A 25,080-nucleotide genomic window follows, 5' to 3' on the forward strand; every position below is an offset into this window, starting at 1 on the left:
TTCTTAAATAAATTTTTAAAAAGCTTCTATTCTTATATACAACACCAATCACAGAATCTAAATCATGTAAAAACTATCAACTGTTTGAGTGCAAAAGTCAGTTGCAAACTAACACCCAGCCCTGATTTTCAATTCACTCAAGAGCAGAACTTTGTTTATAATTCCAGGTTTACCTACTTTAAATCCCATGTTGAATATTACAATGAAGTTTTTCTAAATGTGGGGTAGGACAGGGTACTGTGAAGTAAAATTATTTTAAGACAGGACAGGAAAATTAAACATAAAATCTCTCTCTGCGCATTTGAGCTATTACTCGCTTTAGTGTGTACTGTATGCCTGAATTATACATTAACTAGATTCCCTTAGAAGACACAGGAATGCCCACTTTGGAAAAAAAAAAAAAAAATTTCCTTCTGGCTCCAGCAAAGTAACTCCCTAGGAGACAACATTCCTTTCTCAATCCTCTAGGTGGTCACAACAACCCACTATTCACCTTGTTGGACTATGTAAACTTCGATGTATAATTCTTGGTCTCAAAAACTGATTTAACTGTGCCTTGACCTCTAACAAGTGGAACAGTCTTCAGAACTTTCTGAAAGACCTCCTCGTGGGTTATAATCCTCAGGTTGGCTCCAATAAAATTTCCCATTTCATTCTTAGATCAACTATTGATTCATTTTTTTTCACTGACAGTACTCTTGATTGTAAAGCTAGAGAACAAAGAAATACCGGATCCCTGTACTTGAACCAAACACTCTTTCAGTCAATAACCTATTAACTAACATCACTGTTAGCTGTGCTCTAGGCTTACACACTCAGGCAGAGAATTCTGAAGAGCTGGACTGGCTAGAGTATCTGAGGCTTCATTCACTAGAATGATAATGGCTAATCCATACTTTCCGATTCACATTTTCATGTCCCATCTAAACTTACCCTAAAGAGATCAAAATAAAGGAAATTGAATAGAATGTGGTAAAAAGATTATCCATGTCTTACAAAAATAGTTTAAATTATTCTAACCATTTGCTTTTGTGAAATAAAACAGGAAAATAGGAAAACATAGGATACTAATGAACAAGTTGGCCTGTTCCTCTTGCAGGTGAAAAAAATGAAGAAACTCCAGTCCTCATTTTACAAAGGAGAAACTGATTTAATAACATTTTTTTCTTATAACAAAAATAATGTATGCTCACTACAAAAAAAACATAAAACAAAGATGATCAAAAAATTCTCAAATTAGCAAATTTGTTATAAGTGTATTTATTATTTTTCTATGAATATAAAAACACATACATATACTTGTTCTGAGGCAACACCTGGCGAATTTATAGATCTACAATTTTAAGGAATAGAAAGTTGTACTTTTTATAAATAGAATTATGTGGGATCTGATAATTATGTAGAGTCTATCCCACCAGGAAATTAAAATATATGATTTAGGAATTAAACCCTACTCCTTAGAAAAAGATTTAAATAGTTTTGGTGGCAAAAAGCTCCAACGAGAAGTGAAATGTTGTGATCAGGTTGCATCTATGAAGAATTCTTAGGGCTGCAAAACAAAGGATGAAACTCAAAGGAAAATAAATATAGGAGAAGTGTCTCTGTATCTAACTCTTCTCCTTGGAGCCACACCAGGCGCAAATGTCCTAAACTTGGCATGTCCTAGAGCCCGTGCTCTACAAGAGAAGCCACCTAGATTCCTAGCTGCAACCACAGAAGACCCCACAGAGCCTGTGTGCCAAGTCAAGAGTCCATATACCACAGCAAATCTTTTTAATAAAAGAGGAAGTGTCCAACAGTTAGTTCATTATAATCTTCTGAATTTCAAAGATAAAGACAGGCATTGACAAGCATATAGCAAGTTTACCTACAAAGGAAGATGAGTAGACTGGTGCGAGGTCTCTCCAGCACAGGAAATGCCAAGAAAAATAAAAGAGATCTAAAAAATGGGGAAGTCACTATGAAAGGAATGGAGTGAAAACTATCTTTTGGCAGTAGGACTATGAATAACTTTTTTAGGCTGAGTTTTCTGTATTAAAAAGTATCACTTGAACTAAAGTTATGACCCCCACCCTCCTGCCATAAACAACCTGAGTTACAGATGAGTTACAGATGTTAAATAACAGTGCACAACTGAGTGGAGAGCCCTAAGCTGCCCCACCTGGCAGCCTGGAGAATTTTCAGTCTGCAGCCCAGAAAGAGGTAATAGAAACATGAACTGAGGAGACAAATTCAAGTTTGGGAAGGACAAGCATGCTAATATATGGATAGGTATGGAGAAGAGGGACTGGCACAGACAGTGATAGCCCTGGAGATCTGTAGAGGGACCCCGAAGTTTCTGGATGACGAGTGATCTATACATAAGGCAGGGGAAGGGGATGTTCTCTGAAACTGGTGAAACAAACAAGAAGCAACAGGCCACACAACACCCAGAGCTCACATGGAGCTGAGAAAAATTAACTGTTCCCACTAAGGAAGTGGTCATGTATGGATATGAGAGTGGGACTATAAAGAAAGCTGTGCACCAAAGAATTGATGCTTTTGAACTGTGGTGTTGGAGAAGACTCTTGAGAGCCCCCTGGACTGCAAAGAGATCCAACCAGTGCATCCTAAAGGAAATCAGTCCTGAATATTCATTGGAAGGACTGATGCTGAAGCTCAGGCTCCAATACTTTGGCAAAGAACTGACTCATTGGAAAAGACCCTGATGCTATGAAAGACTGAAGGCGGGAGGAGAAGAGGATGACAGAGGATGAGACAGTTGGATGGCCTCACTGACTGGATGGACATGAGTTTGAGTAAGCTCCAGGAGTTGGTGATGGACAGGGAAGTCTGGCATGCTGCAGTCCATGGGGTTGCAGAGTCAGACATGACTGAGCAATTGAACTGAACTGACTAAGGCAGAATGGAAGGACCTCCTCTTAACACATCCAGATGACTCCTCATAAAGGAACTACCTCAGTGGTGGAGCCAAATTAGCCCTAGACTGAAGGTTTTCTTTGGACTAGAAGTCTTAGTCTACTAAGGGTTCCATAGCAAAATAACAGACATTAGGTGGCTGCAAACAACAGAAATTCATTTCCTCACAATTCTTGAGGCTGGAAGCCCAAGATCAGGCTTCTATCTGAAAAATAAAATTGTTCCTGTTGTTTAGTTGCTCAGCCACGTCCAACTCTTTGCAACCCCACAGACTAGCCTATTCCTCTACAGGCTCCTCTGCCCATGGGATTCTCCAGGCAAGAATACAAGAGTGGATTGTCATTTCCTTCTCCAGGGGATCTTCCAGACCTAGGGATCAATCCTGTCTCCTGCACTGGCAGATAGGTTCTTTACCGCTGAGCCACAAGGGATAAAATATTGCTTGCCATATCAGTAAATAAAGTATGTTGCAGTCATCAGCAATTTGCAGCCACCCCCAACATGAATCCTAAGGGAGAAATAAGGAATGCCCACCATCTAGCAGCCATCAGAACACAGCTACACTCGACAGTACAGCCCAAGAAAACACAGAACACTGGGCCCAGATAGCTGAGGTACGTATCAAAGGAATGATTTCAGTGAGCCCAGACTCTTGAATCTTCCCCTATGCAGAAAGATCCTAACTAAATTCCATAATTTGAGCTATCTAGTTTTCTTTTATTAACAGTAGCCTTTTGTTCCAACTACCTGGTATTATTATAAAAACTCCTATATATCCTTCCAGTCCCCCACCCTGCACCTTCCTCTTCAGAAGTTTCCTCGGCATTTATCTGAAAGGCTGTCTCCTGGGCTTGAAATACTAAGAATGTCCGCTGAATAAAACATAACTCTCAGCTCTTGGGTTGTGCATTTTTTCAGTTGACACAGCACAGTTGGATCCTGGCAAGGATTCTCTTTCTGACTTGCAGATGGCTGACTTCTTGCTGTATGCTCCCACAGCCTTTCCTTGTTCTATGCACATGGAGAAGGACAGCAAGCTCTCTGGTTTCTCTTCTTACAAGGGCACTTAACCCTGTCATGAGGGTTCCACCCTCACAACTTCATCTAAACCTAATTGCTGCTCAAAGGCTCCATCTCCAAATACTAACACATTAGGGGTTAGGGCTTCAACATATAAATTTTAAGAGAACAAAATTCAATGGATAGTAAACCCTCTAACCTAACCATAACCCTCAAGGGCTCAGTAGTATCTGACTCTTTGCAACCCCAAAGACTGTAGCACACTAGGTTCCTCTGTCTGTGGAATTTTCCAGGCAAGAATACTGGAGTGGGTTGCCACTTCCTACTCTTGGGGATCTTCCTGACCTAGGGATCAAACCCACGTCTCTTGCATCTCTTGCATTGGCAGGCAGATTCTTTACCAACTGTGCCACCCAGGAAGCCCCAGTACTTGCCCTAACAAGTCTTAAAAGCAAAACTCAAAATAATCAATTGAGTCCAAGTAAATTAACTGAGTGAAGCTCAACAATGAAAAATTCATAATGTCTAGCAGCTAATCAAAGTCGCCAGCCATGCAAGGAGGTAGGAGAATATGACCACATCAAAAAGGAAAACGGGATTCCCTGGCAGTCCAGCAGTTAGCGCTCCACGCTTCCACTGCAGAGGGCATACATTCGATCCTTGGTCAGGGAACTAGGATCCCACATGCTGTAGTGCATCCAAAAAAAATGGTTACATATATAAGTAAAGTATGAACAGAATAAATAGATAAAGGATATAAAAATTATCTAAGTGGAATATGCAGAAATGAAAAATCTAAAATGAAAAATAATCTGAATGGGATTAAATGCAACAGAAGATCACTGTTATCAAAATAAATACTTTAAAGCAAAACAAAAATGTGTTAAGGAGCATATAACATATATACAATTAAAATGTATAACAGCACAAAAGATGGGAAAAGTGAAATGTAAATCTATTGTTCTAAAGTTCTTAATCTACATGAAATAGTATAATATTACACGAGGACCAACTCTGATAAATTAAAATATATGTTGAAAGCCCTAAAGCATCCACATCCACTAAAAATGTTTTTTAAAGAGTTACAACTAATAAACAAATAACAGCAATAAAATAGAATCATAAAAAATAGTTAATTGGGAACAAGGTAAGAATGTCCTCTCTCACCGGTGCTACTCAACACTGTTTTAGGAGGAAATGGAAAGCACAGCTGACACCTGAACAACATGAATCTGAACTGCACGGATTCACTTACAGATTTGTTTCAACAGTATATAAAAGTATGGAGATGTATGAAAATTTGAATAAACTTGTAGGTGAACTGTGCAGCCCAGAAATATTCAAAAAAATTTAAAAACATATGTCATGAACGTATAAAATACATGCAGATACTGGTCTATCCGTACACAGGCATAAGATGAGTGACATTTAAGATAAAATTAACAATGTGTCCATTTTCTTACTGTTTTATAACTGTACTTTCAAAGAATTATATTAGTGTGCAATATACCTTTCCTAATTGGAGAAACTGCTCATCAGCCTATAGCTACAGATAAGTGGTTTTTTAAAAAATGTAACAATGTTCCCAAAACTGTATTATGAATGTAACTATAATGCTGTATGTCATAAAAATTTTATGACAAGTCATAGTGTTGTGTATAGGCTAGGCAACCATGAAGCAGTCATATCAATTACTTTAGGCTATCATAAAACAATCATATTGCTGCTTCTACAATATCAATGTATGAATCACTGTACCTATAATTAACATTAATTTGTTTCACATTATCTTTTCATTTTTGACATTTAGTGTTAATAATATATATAATACATACAGTGTTTTGTATCATGTAAGACATTATTGATATAAGTACTGACAGATGATTCATCCTATAAACAATGTAAACTTATGATATTGATAAATATAGTAGAGTTCTGTAAATATATTTTTTTATGCTTTTCTTTGAAACTTTTTTCTCTAGCTTCCTGTATCATAAGTATGTGCTTAGTTGCTCAGTTGTATCCGACTCTTTGAGACCCCCTGGACTATATCCTGCCAGGTTCCTCTGTCCAGGGGATTGTTCAGGCAAGAATACTGGAGTGGGTGGCCATGCCCTCCTCCAGGGATCTTCCCAACTCAGGGATCGAACCCAGGTCTCCTGCATTGCAGGCAGATTCTTTGCCGTTGGAGCCACCAGGGAAGCCCTGTATCATAAGTATACAGTATATAATAACATTTAATATACAAAACATGTTAATCAACTGTTTATATTATCAGACTTCTGGTCAACAGTAGGCTATTAGGAGTTGTTTTGGGGGAGTCAAAAGATATATGCAGATTTTTGACTGTGCAAGGGGTGGGTGCCCACAATCCCCACAGTATTCAACAAGGGTCAACTGTATAATAATTCAGAAGGAAGAAATATAACTATCTCTGCTTGAAGATGACATATTTGTCTATACAGAAACCCCGAAGAATCAACCAAAAAAAACTAGAATGAATATGCAATGATAGCAATGTTGCAGAATACAACATTAATAAGACAAAAGCTAATCACTTTCTTATATACCAGCAAGGAAGAAGTGGAACTCAAAAGTAAAAACACATGACCATTTAAGTCAGTGCACCCAAAATGAAATACTTTGGTATAAATCTAACAAATTGTATGAAGAATAATTCAAAACTCTGATGAAAGATATCAAAGAGCTATTAATACTACTAAACAAACGGAGGAGTATTCCATGTTCATGGATAGGAAGACTTAATGTCATCAAGAGGTCAGTTCTTCCCAACTTGATCTACAGATTCAATACAACCCAAATCAAAATCCCAGCAAGCTTTTTCAGGGATATCAACAAACTGATTCTAGAATTTATATGGAGAGACAAAAGACCCAGGATAAGTAACTCAATATTGAAGGAGAAGAACAAATTTGGAGGACTGGAGTTTCCTGGTGGTACAGTGGCTAAGACACCACACTCCCAATGCAGGGGGCCCAGGGTCAGTGCCTGGTTGGGGAACAACAAGACCCTACCTGCCAAAACTAAGAGTTCTTATGCCACAACTAAAGAGTTTGTATCAAAAGAATCTGTATGCCAAAACTTAAAAAAGAAAAAGATCCCACCTGCCATAAACAGAAGACCCCACATGCCACAAGAAGGAATGAAGATCCTGAGTGCTGCAGCTAAGACCCAGCCAAATAAAAATAAATATTTTTTAAAAATTGGAGGACTGACATTATCTGACTTCAAGACTTACTATAAAGGTATAGTAATCAAGATAGCTTGGTAATGGCAAAAGAATAGACCAACAGACCAATGGAACAGAACAAAGAATGCTGAAATAGATCCACAAAAATACAACCAACTCATCTTCGACAAAGAGAAAAAGCAATACAATGGAGTGAAGAGAATCTTCAACAATGGTGCTGGAACAACTGGACAGCCACATGCAAAAAAACTGACTGGAGAGAGACCTTACATCTTTCACAAAAATTAACCTAATGTGGATCAGAGAGACCTAAGTGTAAAATACAGACTGTTAAAATTCCTGCTGCTAAGTTGCTAAGTTGCTTCAGTCATGTCCGACTCTGTGCGGCCCCATAGACGGCAGCCCACCAGGCTCCCCTGTCCCTGGGATTCTCCAGGCAAGAACACTGGAGTGGGTTGCCATTTCCTTCTCCAAAGCATGAAAGTGAAAAGTCAAAGTGAAGTTGCTTAGTCGTGTCCAACTCTTAGCGACCCCATGGACTGCAGCCCACCAGGCTCCTCTGTCCACGGGATTTTCCAGGCAAGAGTACTGGAGTGGGGTGCCATTGCTTTTCCTAGACAATAACATTAGAGAACATCAAGATGACCTTGGGTATGACAATGACTTTTTAGATACAACACCAAAGATATGATCTATTAAAAAAAATAACTGACAAGCTGGACTTCATTAAAATAAAAAGCTTCTGCTCTAAGACAGAATATAAAGACAGTGAAAAGAAAAGTCACAAACTGCAAAAAAAAAAAAAAAAAAGAAATTACGAAAGATATATCTGATAAAGACTTGTCAAACAAAATATACAAAGAACCATTAAAACTCAACAATAAGAAAACAACCTAATTAAAAACAGGGCAAAATATCTGAACAGACATTTCACAACAGAAGATATACAGATAGCAAAGTAAGCATATTAAAAGATGTTCAACATGATGTCATTAGAGAAATGTAAATTAAAACAACAGTGAGGTATCACCACACAGCTAGTGTATATCAGTTGTTCAGTCGTGTCCAACTCTTTGCAATCCCATGGACTGCAGGCCACCAGGCTCCTCTGTCCATGGGATTCTCCAGGGAAGAATACTGGAGTGGGTCGCCATTTCCTCCTCCAATACAGCTAGTAGAATGATCAAAATCCAAAACACTGACAACACCAAATGCTGATGGGGATGTGGAGCAACAGGAACTCTCACACTGGTGGGAATGCAAGATGATATAGCCACTTCGGAAGACAGTTTGGCAGTTCCTTGCAAAACTAAACTCTCATCATATAATCAAGCCATCAGGCTCTTTGGTATTAACTCAAAGGAGCTGAAAATTTATGTCTACACACAAAACTACACACAGACTGTTTACAGCAGCTTTATTCGTAACCAAAACCTGAAAGCAAACCAGATGTCCTTCGGGAGGCAAACGGATAAACTGCAATATATGCACACAATGGACTACTACTCAGCACTAAAGTGAAATGAGCTAAGAGGTCATGAAAACACACAGAGAAACTTTAAATGCATATCATTAAACGAAAGAAAGCAATATAAAAAGGCAACATACTGTATGATTCCAACTATATTACATTCTGGAAAAGGCGGGACTATAGAAACAGTAAAAAGATTGGTGGTTGCTATGGGCTAGAAAGGAGGAAGAGAAGAGCTGATAGAGCACAGAGAATGTGAGGGGCAGTGGAACTATATACTGTGATATTACAATGGTAGATATATGTCATTACACATGTCAAAATCCACAGAATTTACAGTATCAGGAGTGAACCCTAATGTAAACTATAGACTTTGGGTGATTATTATGTGTCAGTAAGGTTCAACTGTAACAAAGGTATCACTCTGCTGCAGGATGCTCATGGTATAGTGAGAGACGCCGCCTGAACGTAGGGGCAGTGAAAATATGGAGACTCCATATGCAGAGACATTACTTTGCCAACAAAAGTTCATCTAGTCAAGGCTATGGTTTTTCCTGTGGTCATGTATGGATGTGAGAGTTGGACTGTGAAGAAGGCTGAGCACCGAAGAATTGATACTTTTGAACTGTGGTGTTGGAGAAGACTCTTGAGAGTCCCTTGGACTTCAAGGAGATCCAACCAGTCCATTCTGAAGGAGATCAGCCCTGGGATTTCTTTGGAAGGAATGATGCTACAGCTGAAACTCCAGTCCTTTGGCCACCTCATGCGAAGAGTTGACTCATTCATTGGAAAAGACTCTGATGCTGGGAGGGATTGGGGGCAGGAGAAGGGGACGACAGAGGATGAGATGGCTGGATGGCATCACTGACTCGATGGATGTGAGTCTGAGTGAACTCCAGGAGTTGATGATGGACAGGGAGGCCCGGCGTGCTGCGATTCATGGGGTCGCAAAGAGTTGGACACGACTGAGTGACTGATCTGATCTGATGTATTTTCTGCTCAAGTTTGCTGAGAACTTAAAACTGCTCTACAATTTTTACTTTTAAAAATTAATCCAGAAGAAAGAATAGGGAAAAACCTGCAAAAATCAGATTTAAAACACAAAAATCAGATTTAAATCACTAAATATACATGGTATAAATATGCCCATTAAATTACAGAGACTGACAGAGTAAATAATAAAGCAAGATAACCATACACTGTCTTAAGGAAACACATTTGAAATATAAAAGAAGTATGTTAAAAATAAAAGTATATAAAAATATACAGTGTTAACATCTAAAGAATGCTAGCATCACCATGGCAATATAAAACAAAGTAAACTTCAAAACAAGGAATATTATGAACAATAAAAAGGGGTGTTTCATAATGATAAATAGGGCAATTCATCAGGACACATATAAATCCTAAATATTGGACTGACTAAAATAGTTCATTCAAGTTGTTCCATAAGATGCTATGGAATAAACTTTTTGGCCAGCTCAATATATATGCACCTAACAGATTTATATCTAAGGCTAAAAAGTAAAATAAACAAATCCACAACTATATTTAAATATTTCAACACTGATCCTGCAGCAATTAAAGGAAAAACTAGGAAAACATCAGCAAAAATAAAGAATTCCTCAATGGTGCTATAACCAACTTTACTGACATTTATAGAACACTCTACCCAAATATATTAGGTCAGTGCAAAATTAACTGCAGTTTTCCATTGTTGAACTTTGCTATTTGATATTGGAATATATTTTTAAATACATCATCTTAATGTATACATTGCTTTATGTTTTTTTGCTAATGACTTATTATTTGCTGTGTATCCTACAATTCAACTCAATTCTTACACTGGAGATAGCATTCAGATTCCATGGCCAAGTTCTGCAAGACTGAACACCCATGGCATCCTCTGACTTTAGATGACAATTCCAAGTCCAGGCTGCCACCTGAGCAGTGGCTATAAACAAGGTTTCCATAACCCTCTCCTTGGGTTCAATTTAATTTGCTATAATGGATCACAGAACTCAGAGAAACATTTCAATTACTAGATTACTGGTTTATTATAAAAAGATATTAGAGAAAGAAATGACAACCCATTCCAGTATTCCTGCCTGGAGAATCCCATGGACAGAGGAGCCAAGTGGGCTACAGTCCATGGACGTCACAGGGAAGTTGGACACGAGTTAGCAACTAAACAATGACAACAATAAAAGGGCAGAACTCCACACCACACACAAAAAGTAACTCAAGGTGAATTAAAAATCTGAACGTAAGACCAGAAACCATAAAAATCCTGGAAGAAAACTTAGATAAGCTCCTGTCCTCAGTCTTAGAAATGACTTTTTGGATTTGACACTGAAAGGAAAGGCAGCAAAAGCAAAAATAAACAAGGAGGACTATAATCAAACTAAAAACCTATGGCACAAAAAAGACTATCAAAAAATGAATGAGAGAAAATATTTGCAAATCTTATATTTGATAAGGTATTAATGCCCAAAATATATAAAAGAACTTCCACAACTCACCATCAAAGAAAAAAACAATCCTAAAAACTTCAACTGAAAAAATAAGCAGAGGATCTGAATAGACATTCCCCCCTACTCCCGCCCCAAATGTACAGACAACCAACAAGTAAATGAAAAGGGGCTGCTTGATACAAACAATCATCTTCCCTGGTGGCTCAGATGGTAAAGAATCTGCCTGCAATGCAGGAGACCTGGGTTCGATCCCTGGGTTGGGAAGATCCCTTGGAGAAGGGAATGGCTACCCACTCCAGTATTCTCAACTGGAGAATTCCATGGACAGAGGAGCCTAGCAGGCTACAGTCCACAGGGTCGCAGAGCTGGATACTGAGGGACTAACACAGGGAATGCAAACCAAACCACAATGAAATATCACCTAACACCTGGTAGAATGACTATTATTAAAAAGACTAGAAATAACAAGTACTGATGAAGATGTAGAGAAAAAGTAATCCTTGTGCACTGTTGGTGGGAATGTAAATTGGTGCAGATACCATACAAAATGGTATAAAGAAGCACCATATCATCCAGCAACCTCTGGGTATTTATCTGAAGGAAACAAAAATACCAACTCAAAAAGATATCTGCACACCCATATTATCTGCAGCATTTACACAAACAATTTAAGTGTTCATTGATAGACATAAAGAAGTTGTGGAATATGTGTATTAGCCATAAAGCAAGGAGGAAATCCCACAATTTGTAATAACAATGAATGAATCTTGAGGGCATTATGCTAAGTAAAACAAGTCAGACACATATTGCACGATCTTACTTACATGTTATATCTGTTCAACAAAAACAATAAAGAAAACCAAACTCACAGAAACAGGATAGATGGGTGGTTGCCAGAGGCAGCATGCAGGGGGTGGGCAAAAGAGGTAAAGGTGCTCAAAAAACACAAACTTCCAGTTATAAACTAATTAGTCTTGGGGATGTAATGTACAACATGGTACTTCTTTTATATATAAATATATATACACACACATAGGTATTAACTGTATATTAATAATACTGCATTCTATAATTAAAAGTTGCTGAGAGTAAATCTTAAAAAGTCCTCACCACAAGAAAAAAAATTTTAACTCTGTGTGGTAATGGATGTTTACTACACTTATTGTGATCATTTCACAATACATACATATATCTAATCCTGTTTTAATCCTATTGTATGAAGCTAATATAATGTTATACATCAATTATATGTTTTGTTAATGAATGAAAAATAAATAAAAATATATAACTCAAGAAAAAGTCAAATGGAAGAGATACAGAGAGCAAGGTATGTGGGAAGGAGTGCAGAATTTTCATGCCTTTTCCTAGCATGCCACTCTCCCCAAATCTCTGTATGTTCACCAACCCAGAAGCTTTACAAACCCTCTGGGGTTTTCATGGAGTTATCGTTACATCAGCATGACTGATTAAACACTGGCTATGAATGAAATTAATTTCCAACTCTTCTACGCTCCTAGGAGGTTTAGAGCCGGACTGAAGCGTTCTAACCTTCCAATTACATAGTTGACTCCATTAGGTTGCTAATGGAGTCAGGTCGAACCTAACTAAGAATTAGCAATTCTTAGGTGCTTTCCAAAAGCCACCTCATTAAAATAACAAAAGCCACCTTTATTGCTCTCTTTACTTAGGAATTTCCAAAGGTTTTAGGAGATCTGTGCCAGAAAAGGATGAAGACCAAATATATATTTCTTATAAAATCAGTGTCTTCCAACTCAATACAAAGAAAATTTGATTTTTAAGAATGAGCAAAAGATAGAAGAGACACTTCCAAGAAGATATACAAATGGTGTGTTCATGTATGCTCAGTTACTTCAATTGTGTCCAACTCTCTGCAACCCCATTGACTGTAGTTGGTGAGGCTCCTTTATCCATGGGATTTTCCCAGCAAAAAGACTGAAGTGGGTTGCCTTGCCCTCCTCCAGGGGATCTTCCCAACCCTGGAATTGAATCCATGTCTTCCGCATCTTCTGCACTGCAGGTGGATTCTTTACCCCTGAGCCACTGGGCAAATATACCCAATATTATTCATCACTAGAGAAACTTCAGTTAAAGCCATAATGAGATACTACCATGCTGCTGCTGCTGCTAAGCCACTTCAGTCGTGTCCGACTCTGTGCGACCCCATAGACGACAGTCCACCAGGCTCCCCCGTCCCTGGGATTCTCCAGGCAAGAACACTGGAGTGGGTTGCCATTTCCTCCTCCAATGCATGAAAGTGAAAAGTGAAAGTGAAGTCGCTCAGTCATGTCCAACTCTTAGCGACCCCATGGACTGCAGCCTACCAGGCCCCTCCATCCATGGGATTTTCCAGGCAAGGGTACTGGAGATACTACCATACACCCACTTAAATGGCTACTGTTTTTTAAATTGATAATACCAAATGTTAACAGAGATGCAAGTGGAACTCTTATACATAGCTCACAAAGTAAAACTGTACAGCCACTTTGGAAAGAGTTTGGTAATTTCTTAAAAGTTAAACTTACTGTTTGACCCAACAATCTAACTTTTAGGTACTGACCCAAGACAAATGAAGTCAATGTTCACACAAAGTATAAGTAAATGTTCATAGCAGCTTTATTCATAATACCTCAAACAGCAAACAACCCAAATATCTAATGATGAATGGAAAATAAATTGAGGTTTATCAATACAGAGAAACAATACTCAATAAGAAAAAGGAACAAACTACTGATACATATTGGATGAATCTCAAAAGCATCCTGTTAAAGAAACTAGACACAAAAAGTTAAGCATTATTTAATTCCATTCATATGAAACTCTTGGAAAGTCAAAATTATAGTAAGTATTGGTTGTCTGTAGCTGTAGTTGGGGAAAGAGATCAACTACAAAGTGGCATGAAGGAATTCTGTGGGGAAGACTGAAATGCTGTTTCTTGACTTTGATGGCAATTACACATCTAGATACATATGTTAAAACTCAAGCTGTACATTTTCAATGGATAGATTTTACTATATGTAAATTAAGTTACTAAAGCTAATTTTTTAAAGTTATAGAAAAAAGGACTTTTTATTATTTATTATTTTTTTTATTGGGGTATAGCAAATTAACAATGTTGTGATAGTTTCCAGTGAACCGTGAAGGACTCAGTTATACACATTACATGTATCCATTGTCCCCCAAACTCCCCTTCCATCCAGGCTGCCACATAACATTAAAATAGTTTCATGTGCTATGCAGTGGACCTTCTTGGCGATCTATTTTCAATATAGCAGTGTGTACATGCCCATTCCAAATTCCCTAAGTATCCTTTACCCCATTCTCCCCTCCTGGCAACCATAAGCTCAGTCTGTGAGTCTGTTTCTGTTCTGTAATAAGTTCATTTGTATCATTTCTTTTTAGATTCCACATATAAGGGATGTCATACAATACTTCTCTGACTTACTTTACTCAATATGACACTCTCTATATCCATACATGTTGCTGCAAATGGCATTATTTCATTCTTTCTAATGGCTGAGTGTCATTCCATTGTATACATGACAAAAATTCAGCACCCATTTATAGATAGAAACTTTTCAGAAAGTGGGCAAAGAGGGAACATACCTCAACATAATACAGGCCATATATGACAAACCTACAGTTAGCATTATAGTTAATGATGAAAAGCTGAAAGCATTCCCTCTAAGATCAGGAACAAGACCAGGATGTCAACTCTTACCACTTTTAGTCAACATAGTTTTGGAAGTCCTAGTTACGGCAATCAGAGAAGAAAAAGAAGTAAAGGGAATCCAAACTGGGGAAGAAGAAGTTAAATGGTCACTGTTTGCAGATGACATGATACTACACATAGAAGATACTAAAGATCTACCAGAAAACTACTAGAACTCATCAATGAATTTGGTAAAGTTGCAGGTTACAAAATTAATACACAGAAATCTATTGCATTTCTATATACTAACAACAAAAGATCACAAAGAGAAATTCAAGAAACAATTCCATTGACCACTGCATGAAAAAAGAGTAAAATACCTAGGAATAAACCTACCTAAGGAGACAAAAGATCTGTACTCCAAAAACTATTAAGATACTGATGAAAGAAATAAAAGATGATACACACAAGTGGAAAGATACACCACATTCATGGATTGCAAGAATCAATATTGTCAAAATGACTGTAATGCCCAAGGCAAGCTACAGATTCAATGTAATCCCTATCAAATTACTAATGGCATTTTCCACAGAACAAGAACCAAAAAAATCTCAAAATGTGTATGGAGACACAAAAGACCCCCAAATAGCCAAAGCAATCTTGAGAAAGAAAAATGTAGCTGGAAGAATCAGGCTCCCTGACTTCAGGCTATACTACAAAGCTACAGTCATCAAAACAGTATGATACTGGCACAAGAATATTAATAGAAATATAGCTCAATGGAACAGGATAGAAAACCCAGAAATAAGCCCATTCAACTGTGGTTAATTAATCTATGACAAAAGAGGCAAGACTATACAATGCTGGAAAGACAGTCTCTTCAATAAATGGTGCTAGGAAAACTTTACATGTAAAAGTTACGTGTAGAAATAAGGCACTTTTATGTCTTTAATTTCCATGACCTTATTTTGAGCTCTACTTGTTCATCTTGCAAACTTAACTGGGTTTTTGTTGGTTCTACTCTAATAGTTTTTACTCAAAGTCCTTCAGCATTACAGTCACATTACCAGGACTGCAGTGTCAGGGCCAACATTCAGGTGAAGATACTCATGAGGTAAGTTGCAAATATGCTTCTATAACTTTGATGAGAAGATGGAACTAGAGATACAGATTTGGGAATCATCTGCAGAAAATAGTAGAAACCAAGGAGTTGATAAAATTGTACTCTTTTCTCACTGCCAGGTCTCACTTCTTACTAAACCACAAAGCCACAGAAAATGCTTAAGTTAAATCTGAAATAAGTGAATGACTTGAATTTCAAAAGGGCAATTTTTCCATGAGAGTTAAGTAATAACCACTAAATTTACAGACAGTTTTGGTGTATTTACAGCTCCAAACTCAGACATCTTACCTGGTTTAATTTTTCACTGTGATTCAGCCTTGAAGTCTCCATTACATTTGATCTAGAATTCCTTTCCATGCCCAGTATTTGCTTTGGTGGTTCCATGTTTGAAGTGGGTTGTGAAAAGCATGCCTTTGCTACTGGGAAGCCTATGGGATATGACCCTTGTTGCTTCATTCTAAAAGGCTGGGTGAAAATCTTACCTTTTGTGAATAAAAGAAGAGGAGAGAAAAATTATCACTACCAATTTCTAGTTTATTTTCTAGTGGCTATATGTAGAGGTTAGGCCCTTAGAACTAAAAAGTCAGCTTGCATTTTCATAGTACGCCAATAAACTTTACATACAATGGAAATGATTAGTCATCTACAGAACAAAACCAAGAGATAATAAGGTGTTACTGAAAGATTGGGGGTTTCTAAAACTCTACTTAAGGACACCTGAAAATCATTACAGAGGCAAGACTCAATAGGTAAAAATCAAAAAAGCTGTATCTTGTTTAGGAGACCATTAAGTCTTCAAATAAAGAATCTGCTTGAATTATGCTTTTCAAACTGGATAACCATCTAGTGGTTATGAGGGGAGAGGTGGAGAATGAAAAGCTACAGAATAAAGGATGTTATCCTAGAGTTTAGATTCTTTTCTTCAAGATTAGTAGGTAGGGAAACACCACAGGAGAAAGGTATATTGTTAAAAAACATGAAAGATAACTGAACCCCAGCAAGGCCTAGCTCTTTCTTTACCCTAAAATCAAGCTGACAAGAGAAAAAAATTACTTCCAAGATATCCTGATGAGGAATAACGGACTATGGGTGGAGAAAATCAACAATTCATTCACTGGGAAGGAATATCCACCCTCTACAATTCATTAAATTGTCAAACTGCTTTATACAACTCAAATTCATATAAGTTGAATAGCATGAGTTACTCTCCCAAAGTTTAAGCACCTCACGAATACTGACACAGGGAGTTCCCAGGTGGCCTAGTGGTTAGGATTCAGCACTTTTCACAGCTGTGGTCTGGGTTCCATCCCTGGTCATGGAACAGAGATCCCACAAATGGCATGGGACAGCCAAAAATTTTTTAAAAAAAGAATACTGATGCCGTTGAGGTTTAGACACAAAACACTCAGTGGCCCCCATAGTCTTCCTTGACTAGAACCTGTAAACCCCCTACCATATCCTTGTCAAATTACACTTCCCATCACAATTTAAATATTGGTTTATAAATTCATGATAGTTTCATGATTTTTATATATTAATCTAAAAACACAAATTTTGAGAAAAAGAAAAATCACTGAAATGGGCATAGAGTTCCCCGAATAGGCAGTGAGTGAATGGATTCTATACTGTCAAGGGTCTAGAGAGACATTATATCAATAATCATATTAGTCTTCTGAGCCTTTAAGAGAGACAGTAATTGGGTACACAAAGCACTGAATGAGCAGTAATAAGAGTTCAGTACCTAACTTTAGCTGTACCACTTTTCTAGCCATGAAATTTTTGAAAAGTCATTCAACTTTCTTGAGTTTTAGCTTTCTGATCTGTAAGACAGTTACTCACCCAACCTGTCTATAGTATGAGAATCCAAGGTAAAATGCTATACAAATACGGTGGTTATCATTACACTACATAAATTAATACAAATGCCTGCTAGGGTATCAAAGATTCAGTGATAGCCAAGATCAGATAGCAAATGCCACAGATCAGTATTATTTTTTTAAACTTTTAATTTTCTATACTATATCTTCTTTACCTGAACACACATAACTGATGTTCATTTACAGCACTCCAGAGAGAGCTGATCTTATGTTTTCATAATAGTAGCCAGGCAGTTTACAGATCTTGTCTCATTTAATCCTCAGTATGACTCCAAGAGCCAAGTATAATTATTCCTATTATAGAGATGAGGGGACTAAAGGCTTAGCCATTTTAAGTAACTCGCCTGAGATAACACGGCTATCAAGTGGTAGAGCCATGATTCAACTTCAACAAACTAATGGAGCTTAGCCATTGCATGTATACATATATACACATATGTACAACAGCTCCAAAATTTGCTGATCTGCAGTATGGTTACTTGTGCTAATGTGCTTACCTGCAGGCCATCCTCTCTGCTTTTCCTCTGATACACTCTTCTTCAGCGTCAACAAAGAACCTGCTCTGGTCTGCTCCACAGAAATAACATCTGAAGCAGCATTCAGCACTTCGAACATAGAGAGGAAGCCATACTGCACATACTGGAATGATCGTCCAAATCGATTGGCAAATGCATTTTCAAAATCAGAAAGGAGAACAGGAGATAACGCCAAGAGATCTTTCAACTCACTCTTCACAACAGCTGGAAGAATAGGGGGCACCCTTCCTCGGTAAGGTACTCGCCGGCGAGAGCTGGGACCAGAGCAAACACTGGCCCTTCCCTTCTGCACAGAGTTTCGAACCTTATGGTTGCTCTTCTGTTTTGCAACTAAATTTGCTATTCCTTTGGTGGACTCATCTGGGATGGCTAAGGAGGTGTGAAGAAAAAAAAAGAAATCATATTTAGGTGAAAACTGACTCCCTTCTTCATTCTTTGCACCTGTGGTTATATAATTTTTTGCTCTCCAAGGAGCTTTGTATCTAGGTGGCACGATAAACATGAATCCCTGGTTACTCCATTTCTTGCATTTTAGACAACAGCTTGTTAGCTTCTCTACTGGAGGACGGAGAACAGTGGAACCCAACTGGTTAACACTGCTACTAATTAACTCCTGAAAGATCTGAAACTCTAGAGATGAACAATAAACTTCCCTACAATGATGTTTTTGTGCTTCATGAAATTTAAAACAAGATTCCATAATTTAAAAGTCCCCTTGTTTAAGTTTCTCCTGACATAAGATGTTAAAACATGAAATCATACGCAAAACGTAGTTTTTGTGAAAGCACAGCATTCTGGGGAGGGCTTCCTGATTGTGTTAAAGATCTAACTCTGCCCACAACCTCAAAGGTGCCTATGATCTCTCTTCTCCCTCAAGAAAGTAAAATCCCCTGCCTGGAATGCAGGATACTTGCAGAGCTAGAGCAATTCTTTACCAAGTGATTATTATTACAAAGTTCATAGACCTCCAAATCTTAAACCTACCTTTCAGTATTACAGTACCATCCCCACAGGGGCAGACACTAACAACATCAGGCATATCCAACACCAGCTCCATTGTGGACCGATACCCAAGGATTCGGAGCGGTAAATGGTTGCCAACCATCAAAAGGTACTCCTTTTCCAACTGCTGTGGGGTCAAACCATCTTTGGTGGAAATGAGAAGTGACCTTATTTCCTTCCTCAGGCATTCCTGTATACGCTCTTGTTCAGACATTGCACCTACAAGATTTAAGACAGAATCGTTGCTCATGAAGAAAAGCAGGCAAACCCAAGAGGAAAAATAATAATAAAAAGTTTAAAATGGCCCAAAGTGGAATATTAACAACCGAGATGCGGCTTTTAAAGGTAAACGAGGCAGAAACAATACCACGAGGGTGCTCTGAAACTTGGGTTTGGGAAAGCTCCTATATAATCCAAAGTCTAAATCCCAATCTGTGATGATTAACCCAAGTGTGCCTCAAGAAATCCCTGCCGCGACCTAACGTGTGAAAAGTTTAAGTTCCTGGCTCGTTTTTTTTGGTGAAGCCTTAACTCTGCTTGTCCTAGATCTCACTCTACACTGTAGACTTCGTATCAGAGACTCTCTCGCCCACTCTTCCGGAACCAGGACTGGGAAGGAGGCAAACGCTGCACGCCTTCCTCCGCAGCGCGAGCACTGGGCTCCGCGGAATCACGCTCAGACGGCAAACTTTCTCCAGAGCCCAAACCTACGGAGAGGCTCCCCGCGTTGTCTTCCAAGTCAACCACCTTGTCGTTGCCCGCCCTCTCCCAACTGTGCTCGGCTTGGGCGCGGGGTGTTGACCTCTCCCAACCCTACCTCCCAAAGTCCCTCAAGGGGACTGCCCACGGCCCTGGGTAAAAGAGGTAGTGGGGCGGGAAGCAGGCGGAGCACCCTTCAGCTGCCCGACCCTGCCCGGCCGCCCCTCACCCTGGCGCTGCCGCTGCCGCTGCCGTTGCGGGCCTGGCAACGTCAAAGGTGCACACGAACTACCAGCCACAGACCCGCAGCTGTGAGGCGGCCTGCGCGCCTGCGCACTAGTGCCTGAGGGCCCGCGAGGTGCGCTCCGGGCGCCGCGTTCCGGCCCCGAGGGCTCACGGCCGGTGGGACGGTTAGGTAGGACTGGTGGCTCCGGAATCTGGCCTGGGTTCGGTCCCAGTCCTGGGGCCGCCTAGGTCACCTCCCAGGCAGCTTCTGGGATGGCCGGCGCCTACTTCTTGTGACGTGCTTGGGAGGCACGAGGTGAGGCAGCGCGCACAAGAACCCCTCCAAACACCTCTAGGCCGGAGGAGAAGGAGGCTGTGAGGTTCTTAGCCTAGGTGTGCCTCTCAGTCGCCCGTGGACCTTCTTTAAGAAGTGAAAAAGATGCTCGGGTCTGATCAGCAGATACTCTGATTCTAGCAGGTCTGGGTCTATTGGAGGAAACTTCAGGCAATTCTGATGCTTGGTGGAGAAGCGCTCCTGAGCTAGATAGATGCAGCTCCCAGCAGAGCGGAATGGGTGGGGCAACAAGGGATTCCTGAATGAGTGGAGAACTTCACTGGAGATAAAAGCGCTGGGAAACTAAAGAAGAAGATGTATTTGAGGAAATAACCTGGGGTGTATTTTACTGGATAGGTGGAATAAGCCAGTTGTATAAGGGCCTTGAAAACCAGATAATGGTAGTTTAAGAGGTATAGACTAGAAAGGCAGAGTATGAAGACTTTTACCTTAAAATATACAATCTAATTAAAGGAACAAGAAAACCAAAAGATAACCGAGGATGAGTCAAGAAAGAAACCAGAGCACACACATCTACTTTGACCTAAAATCCCACGACATTAAGACAAAAGCTCTAAGGAACAAAATGTTCCATCAATGAACCAAGAATACTGAGTAATCTCAGAAACACAGAAAAGATTTGTGGGCTGGTTTATAGCAAAACGGACAGGGCTAAATAGCAAATTAACTAAAAGGAAAGTGATGAAACATAAAGAATGGATCCAGCTGGATACTACTCCAACATCTGAATGACAGGTATTACACAAACAACAGAACGGTGGTGAGGGTTGGATGTCTCAGATTTGAAGAAAATTACAAATTTTCAGATTAAATGGTTCCACTGGGTCCTTAGGATGACTAATAAACTTAAGATCCCATGCTAGACAACATCCAGAAGAAAGAGAAGAGCTTTTATATAGAAATAGGTTACCTAGAAAGCGATGGAAATTATATTGCAATTGGATTTCTCAATGGAGCAATGTCTTTAAAGCTGAAACTGAAATCCTTACCCTAGCCAAATCAGCATTTAAATGGAACACCTGAAAATTCTGAAAATTTACCATCTCACTAAACAACCTGAGAGCAAAATGAACAATGAATTGAAAAACCATATCCCTGATTTTCACTGTTATAGGTAACATATGGTGCACTTACTACATGCTCTTAACGTAGATTATCAAATTTTAACAATCTGAAAAAGTACAATTATGATTCCCACTTTAAACTGAAGAAACTGACAGAAATGAACGAGGATATAAAAAAGTGATAGGCAGTAAAAACAAAACTCTTGATCGAATCTAGAAAGTTATTGGTGCATAATGTGAAAATAAGAGATTTTTACCAAGATATTCTGGAGCTAAATCTCAGATCAATAACTGCAACCTGAGTGTCAGGGGCTGAGTTGCTTCAATAAGGGGACCCCATTTGGAAGAGTTAAGCTACACTTGAAGTCATCACTTGCTTGGGTTTATAATGGACTGTCATTCTCTGAAAACTGTCAGACTTATGTAGTGGCTAAACTGGAATGAGGTGGGAACCATCACCTTAGCATCTTTCTTGCCTTTGATGGAGACACTCTGCAGGTATGTAGTAATGCTTTTGATGTTCTATTTTGGCACTTGACTTGGCATTTTCTACCAGAATAGCCCTTACTCAATGAGTGAAGGTGCCCATGTAAGAATTCTGTCAGTTGCTAAGATTACCTACTCCAGCTATTCACTTGGCGAGTAGGGTACTAACCACAGGATGAATTCACAGTCCTACTAGCCCTGCCCAAAGGTGAACTTGGACCAGAATTTAATTCATTTATCACCTAACCCCTATATTCTCAGAATGTTGATAGCACACAGTGATATTTGTGTTCTTTTGAAATTAGTGACAGGTACTAAGAAGTTTGAGTTCCTCCTGTTTGCCAGAACATTTATCCATAAGGGGTTCCAAGGCCTTTGGGGAAAGGCTAGAGAAAAGGTTTGCAGTACTTAGGTACAGTGTTTCAGCAGCATCCTTCTTTAAGAATATTTAGGCTACACTCCTGGAATCTGATTTAGTTCTTGGAACAGAACTGACAAGTCATGTTTCTCATTCAGAGTCCTCTGTTCCCCAGACCTAGAACTGTGTTTTGTTGGTTTGTTTGCTTTTGTAATTACACAAATCAAAAAGACTTAGTGAGTTGTTTGTTGATTTCATCCCTGGGACCCTACAATTAATTACCACAACCAGACAACTCTGTGAGTCAGACCAATGTGTTTTCCATCCTGCCCATTATGATGACCAGAGCGCACTTTTCTTCTATTAATTAACTGTCTCCACCTGGTCTCCTCCCATCCCCTGCCTGTATCTGGGAGTATATTTCCATTGCAGCTGCTCCTACCAGCATTCCTACCTTAAAAAACAGCCAATAACGAGTTTTGTGTGGTGGTGTGTGTATGTGTGTTTTAAGCTTCTGAAGCTTTAATATATGCCCCATGACAAGTATGAGAGAATCTTTTGAAAACACTGTCCGTGAAGGAGGAGGTGAGTTAGAAGCTCATGATAGAACTTGGGCAGCATTCCAACCTCCCAAAGTTTAACATTATGCCCAACTTGGGGCCATTTGATGTCTGTTCAATTCTATTCCTCACAGCAATTATGCTAAACCTTTGCCATCCCTATTAAACTTTTTTACATATTCCTGCCTCACCACTAGAAAATGACTTGGCTCTGACTCCCAAAGACACACACAGAGAGAGGGAGAGACAGAGAAAGAAACACTTTCTTTCGGACATCCTCCAGCCATTCCTTCTTGGCCAAATCCTTGAATAAACAGTCCACGCTCACTTTTCCCCACTTTTTCATCCACCATTCCCTACTCAATCCAAAGCACTCAGCCTGCTACTCTGAACATCTTAGTTTTATCAAAACCACCAATGACAAATCTGACAAATCCTAAGAACTTTTCAATCTTTCCATGGTAGGTGACTGCTTCCTCTCTGTGTCCCCTCCCTTTCTGAAAATCTCTCCTCTCTGGGTGTCTATAATGCTGCTTCTTTGAGCTTGGCACCTAGGTTTCTGCCCTTATTTCCTATTTCTGTTTTTCCATTAAATGTCCACACCTACCAGGGTCTGTCCTTGGCTTCTCCTTTTCAGTCTTCCCCCTCTTCCTGAGTGACCTTTTTCACTCTCACACGTTCAGCTTTGACTCATGCCTTCCAAAACGCATGTTCATTCAAATAACACAGATTTTCTAGTTCCTACCATGTGCCAGGCACTACTAAAATATGAAACTACAAGAGCAAGACAAAGTTCTGTTCTCCTGGACCTAACTAAGGACAAACAAAAAGCAGATAAATATATAAAACGTCAAGTAACGATAACTTAAGAAAAATAAACCAGGGTAAGCCGGAGTGAGAAGGGGCTGCTTTAAACAGAGTATTTAGAAAACACTTTGTTTAACCTCTAAGCTAGGGATTCCCGACTTGTAGTTCCAGAGCATCAAAACAATCTAGAAACTTGTTACAAATCATCAGACCCAACCCCCGACTTGCTCAACTAGAACCTGGGGAAGGGGCAGGAAGAGCCCGACAACGCAGTTTAATTACCCTCCAGGTGATTCTGTGCTGCGCTTAGACGCTCAGTTGTGTCCGACTTTTTGTGACCCCATGAATTAGAGCCGACCAGGCTCCTTCTGCCATGGGGATTCTTCAGGCAAGAATACTGGAGTGGGTTGCCATGCCCTCCTCCAGGGGATCTTCCCAACCCAGGAATGGGTTCCCAGAAACCTAGGTCTCCCGCATTGCAGGCGGATTTTTTACCGTCTGAGTCATCAGGGAAGCCCAAGAACATTGGAGTGTGTAGCCTATCCTCTCTCCAGGGGATGTTCCCGACCCAGGTTATGGGACAGGGGTCTCCTGTATTACAAGTAGATTCTTTACCAGCTGAGCTACCAGGGAAGCCCCGAAGTGATTCTGATGGCCGCAGTGAGAACTGCAGTTCCTACCCTACCCCCACCCCGATTCATTGTCCTGAATAGATTACTGGTGTGCGGTCTATCGGATTGATTTTCTCAGCCCGTAAGGGTAGCTTGAGGGTTAGAGGGGAAGGAGATGCTGGGGACCCCTCCGGTCAAAAGACTCCACCCAGACTTTTCAGAAGGCGACCAAGTGGGGTCAGCTGGCATGCTCACAGGCCTCCAGGAAGGAAGGTAAGAGCCAGACACTCACTGAATCTGCTGCAAGAAGCTGGGTGCCGCCAGTTTTCTGAGTTCAGGAGCGCCAGACGAAGCGCTTCCGGTTCGCAAGGAGGCTGCGCAGCTTAAAACTAGGCCCACGAAGGGCCGGGAGCGAGGTGGGGGTTCCTGCGCAGCGGGCGTCAGCCCTTGCGGCCAATTCCATGCCTGAAGTTTTATCTTTATTTTGAAATACTGGTTTGGAAAAAGTTTGGTTGAATTTGAAATCCACTTGTACCATACTCCGAAAGAAGAGAAACCATTACAATGAGCCTGCCCACTGCAACTGGAAAGTAGCCAGGGATCGCTGCAACT

The 25,080-nt window shown here is 39.7% G+C and overlaps 1 protein-coding gene across 16 annotated transcripts in view; it reads right to left on the reverse strand.

Annotated features, from left to right (window-relative positions):
- The window catches only part of TDRD5 (tudor domain containing 5), an 85,226-nt gene extending 60,146 nt beyond the window's left edge, over positions 1-25,080 (reverse strand). For 3 of the 16 annotated variants that reach the window (XM_086343567.1, XM_086343568.1, XM_086343566.1), the window contains exons 1-4: positions 24,140-24,545; positions 19,286-19,522; positions 18,263-18,670; positions 16,177-16,370 (exon numbers count right to left, since the gene is read on the reverse strand). In XM_086343567.1, coding sequence (XP_086199693.1) covers positions 16,177-16,370; positions 18,263-18,670; positions 19,286-19,522; positions 24,140-24,383 — 1,083 coding nt within the window. In that variant the 5' untranslated portion in view covers positions 24,384-24,545. Of the gene's footprint in view, positions 1-16,176; positions 16,371-18,262; positions 18,671-19,285; positions 19,523-20,014; positions 20,802-23,657; positions 23,793-24,139; positions 24,546-24,760 lie in introns of those variants that run through there. The other 13 variants (XM_086343572.1, XM_086343577.1, XM_086343569.1 and 10 more) reach the window with 13 other exon arrangements.

The sequence above is a fragment of the Bos grunniens genome, chromosome 16, assembly GCF_055505025.1.
Source record: "Bos grunniens cultivar Pamir isolate PY7600 chromosome 16, Bosgru_T2T1.0, whole genome shotgun sequence".
Lineage (NCBI taxonomy): Eukaryota > Metazoa > Chordata > Mammalia > Artiodactyla > Bovidae > Bos > Bos grunniens.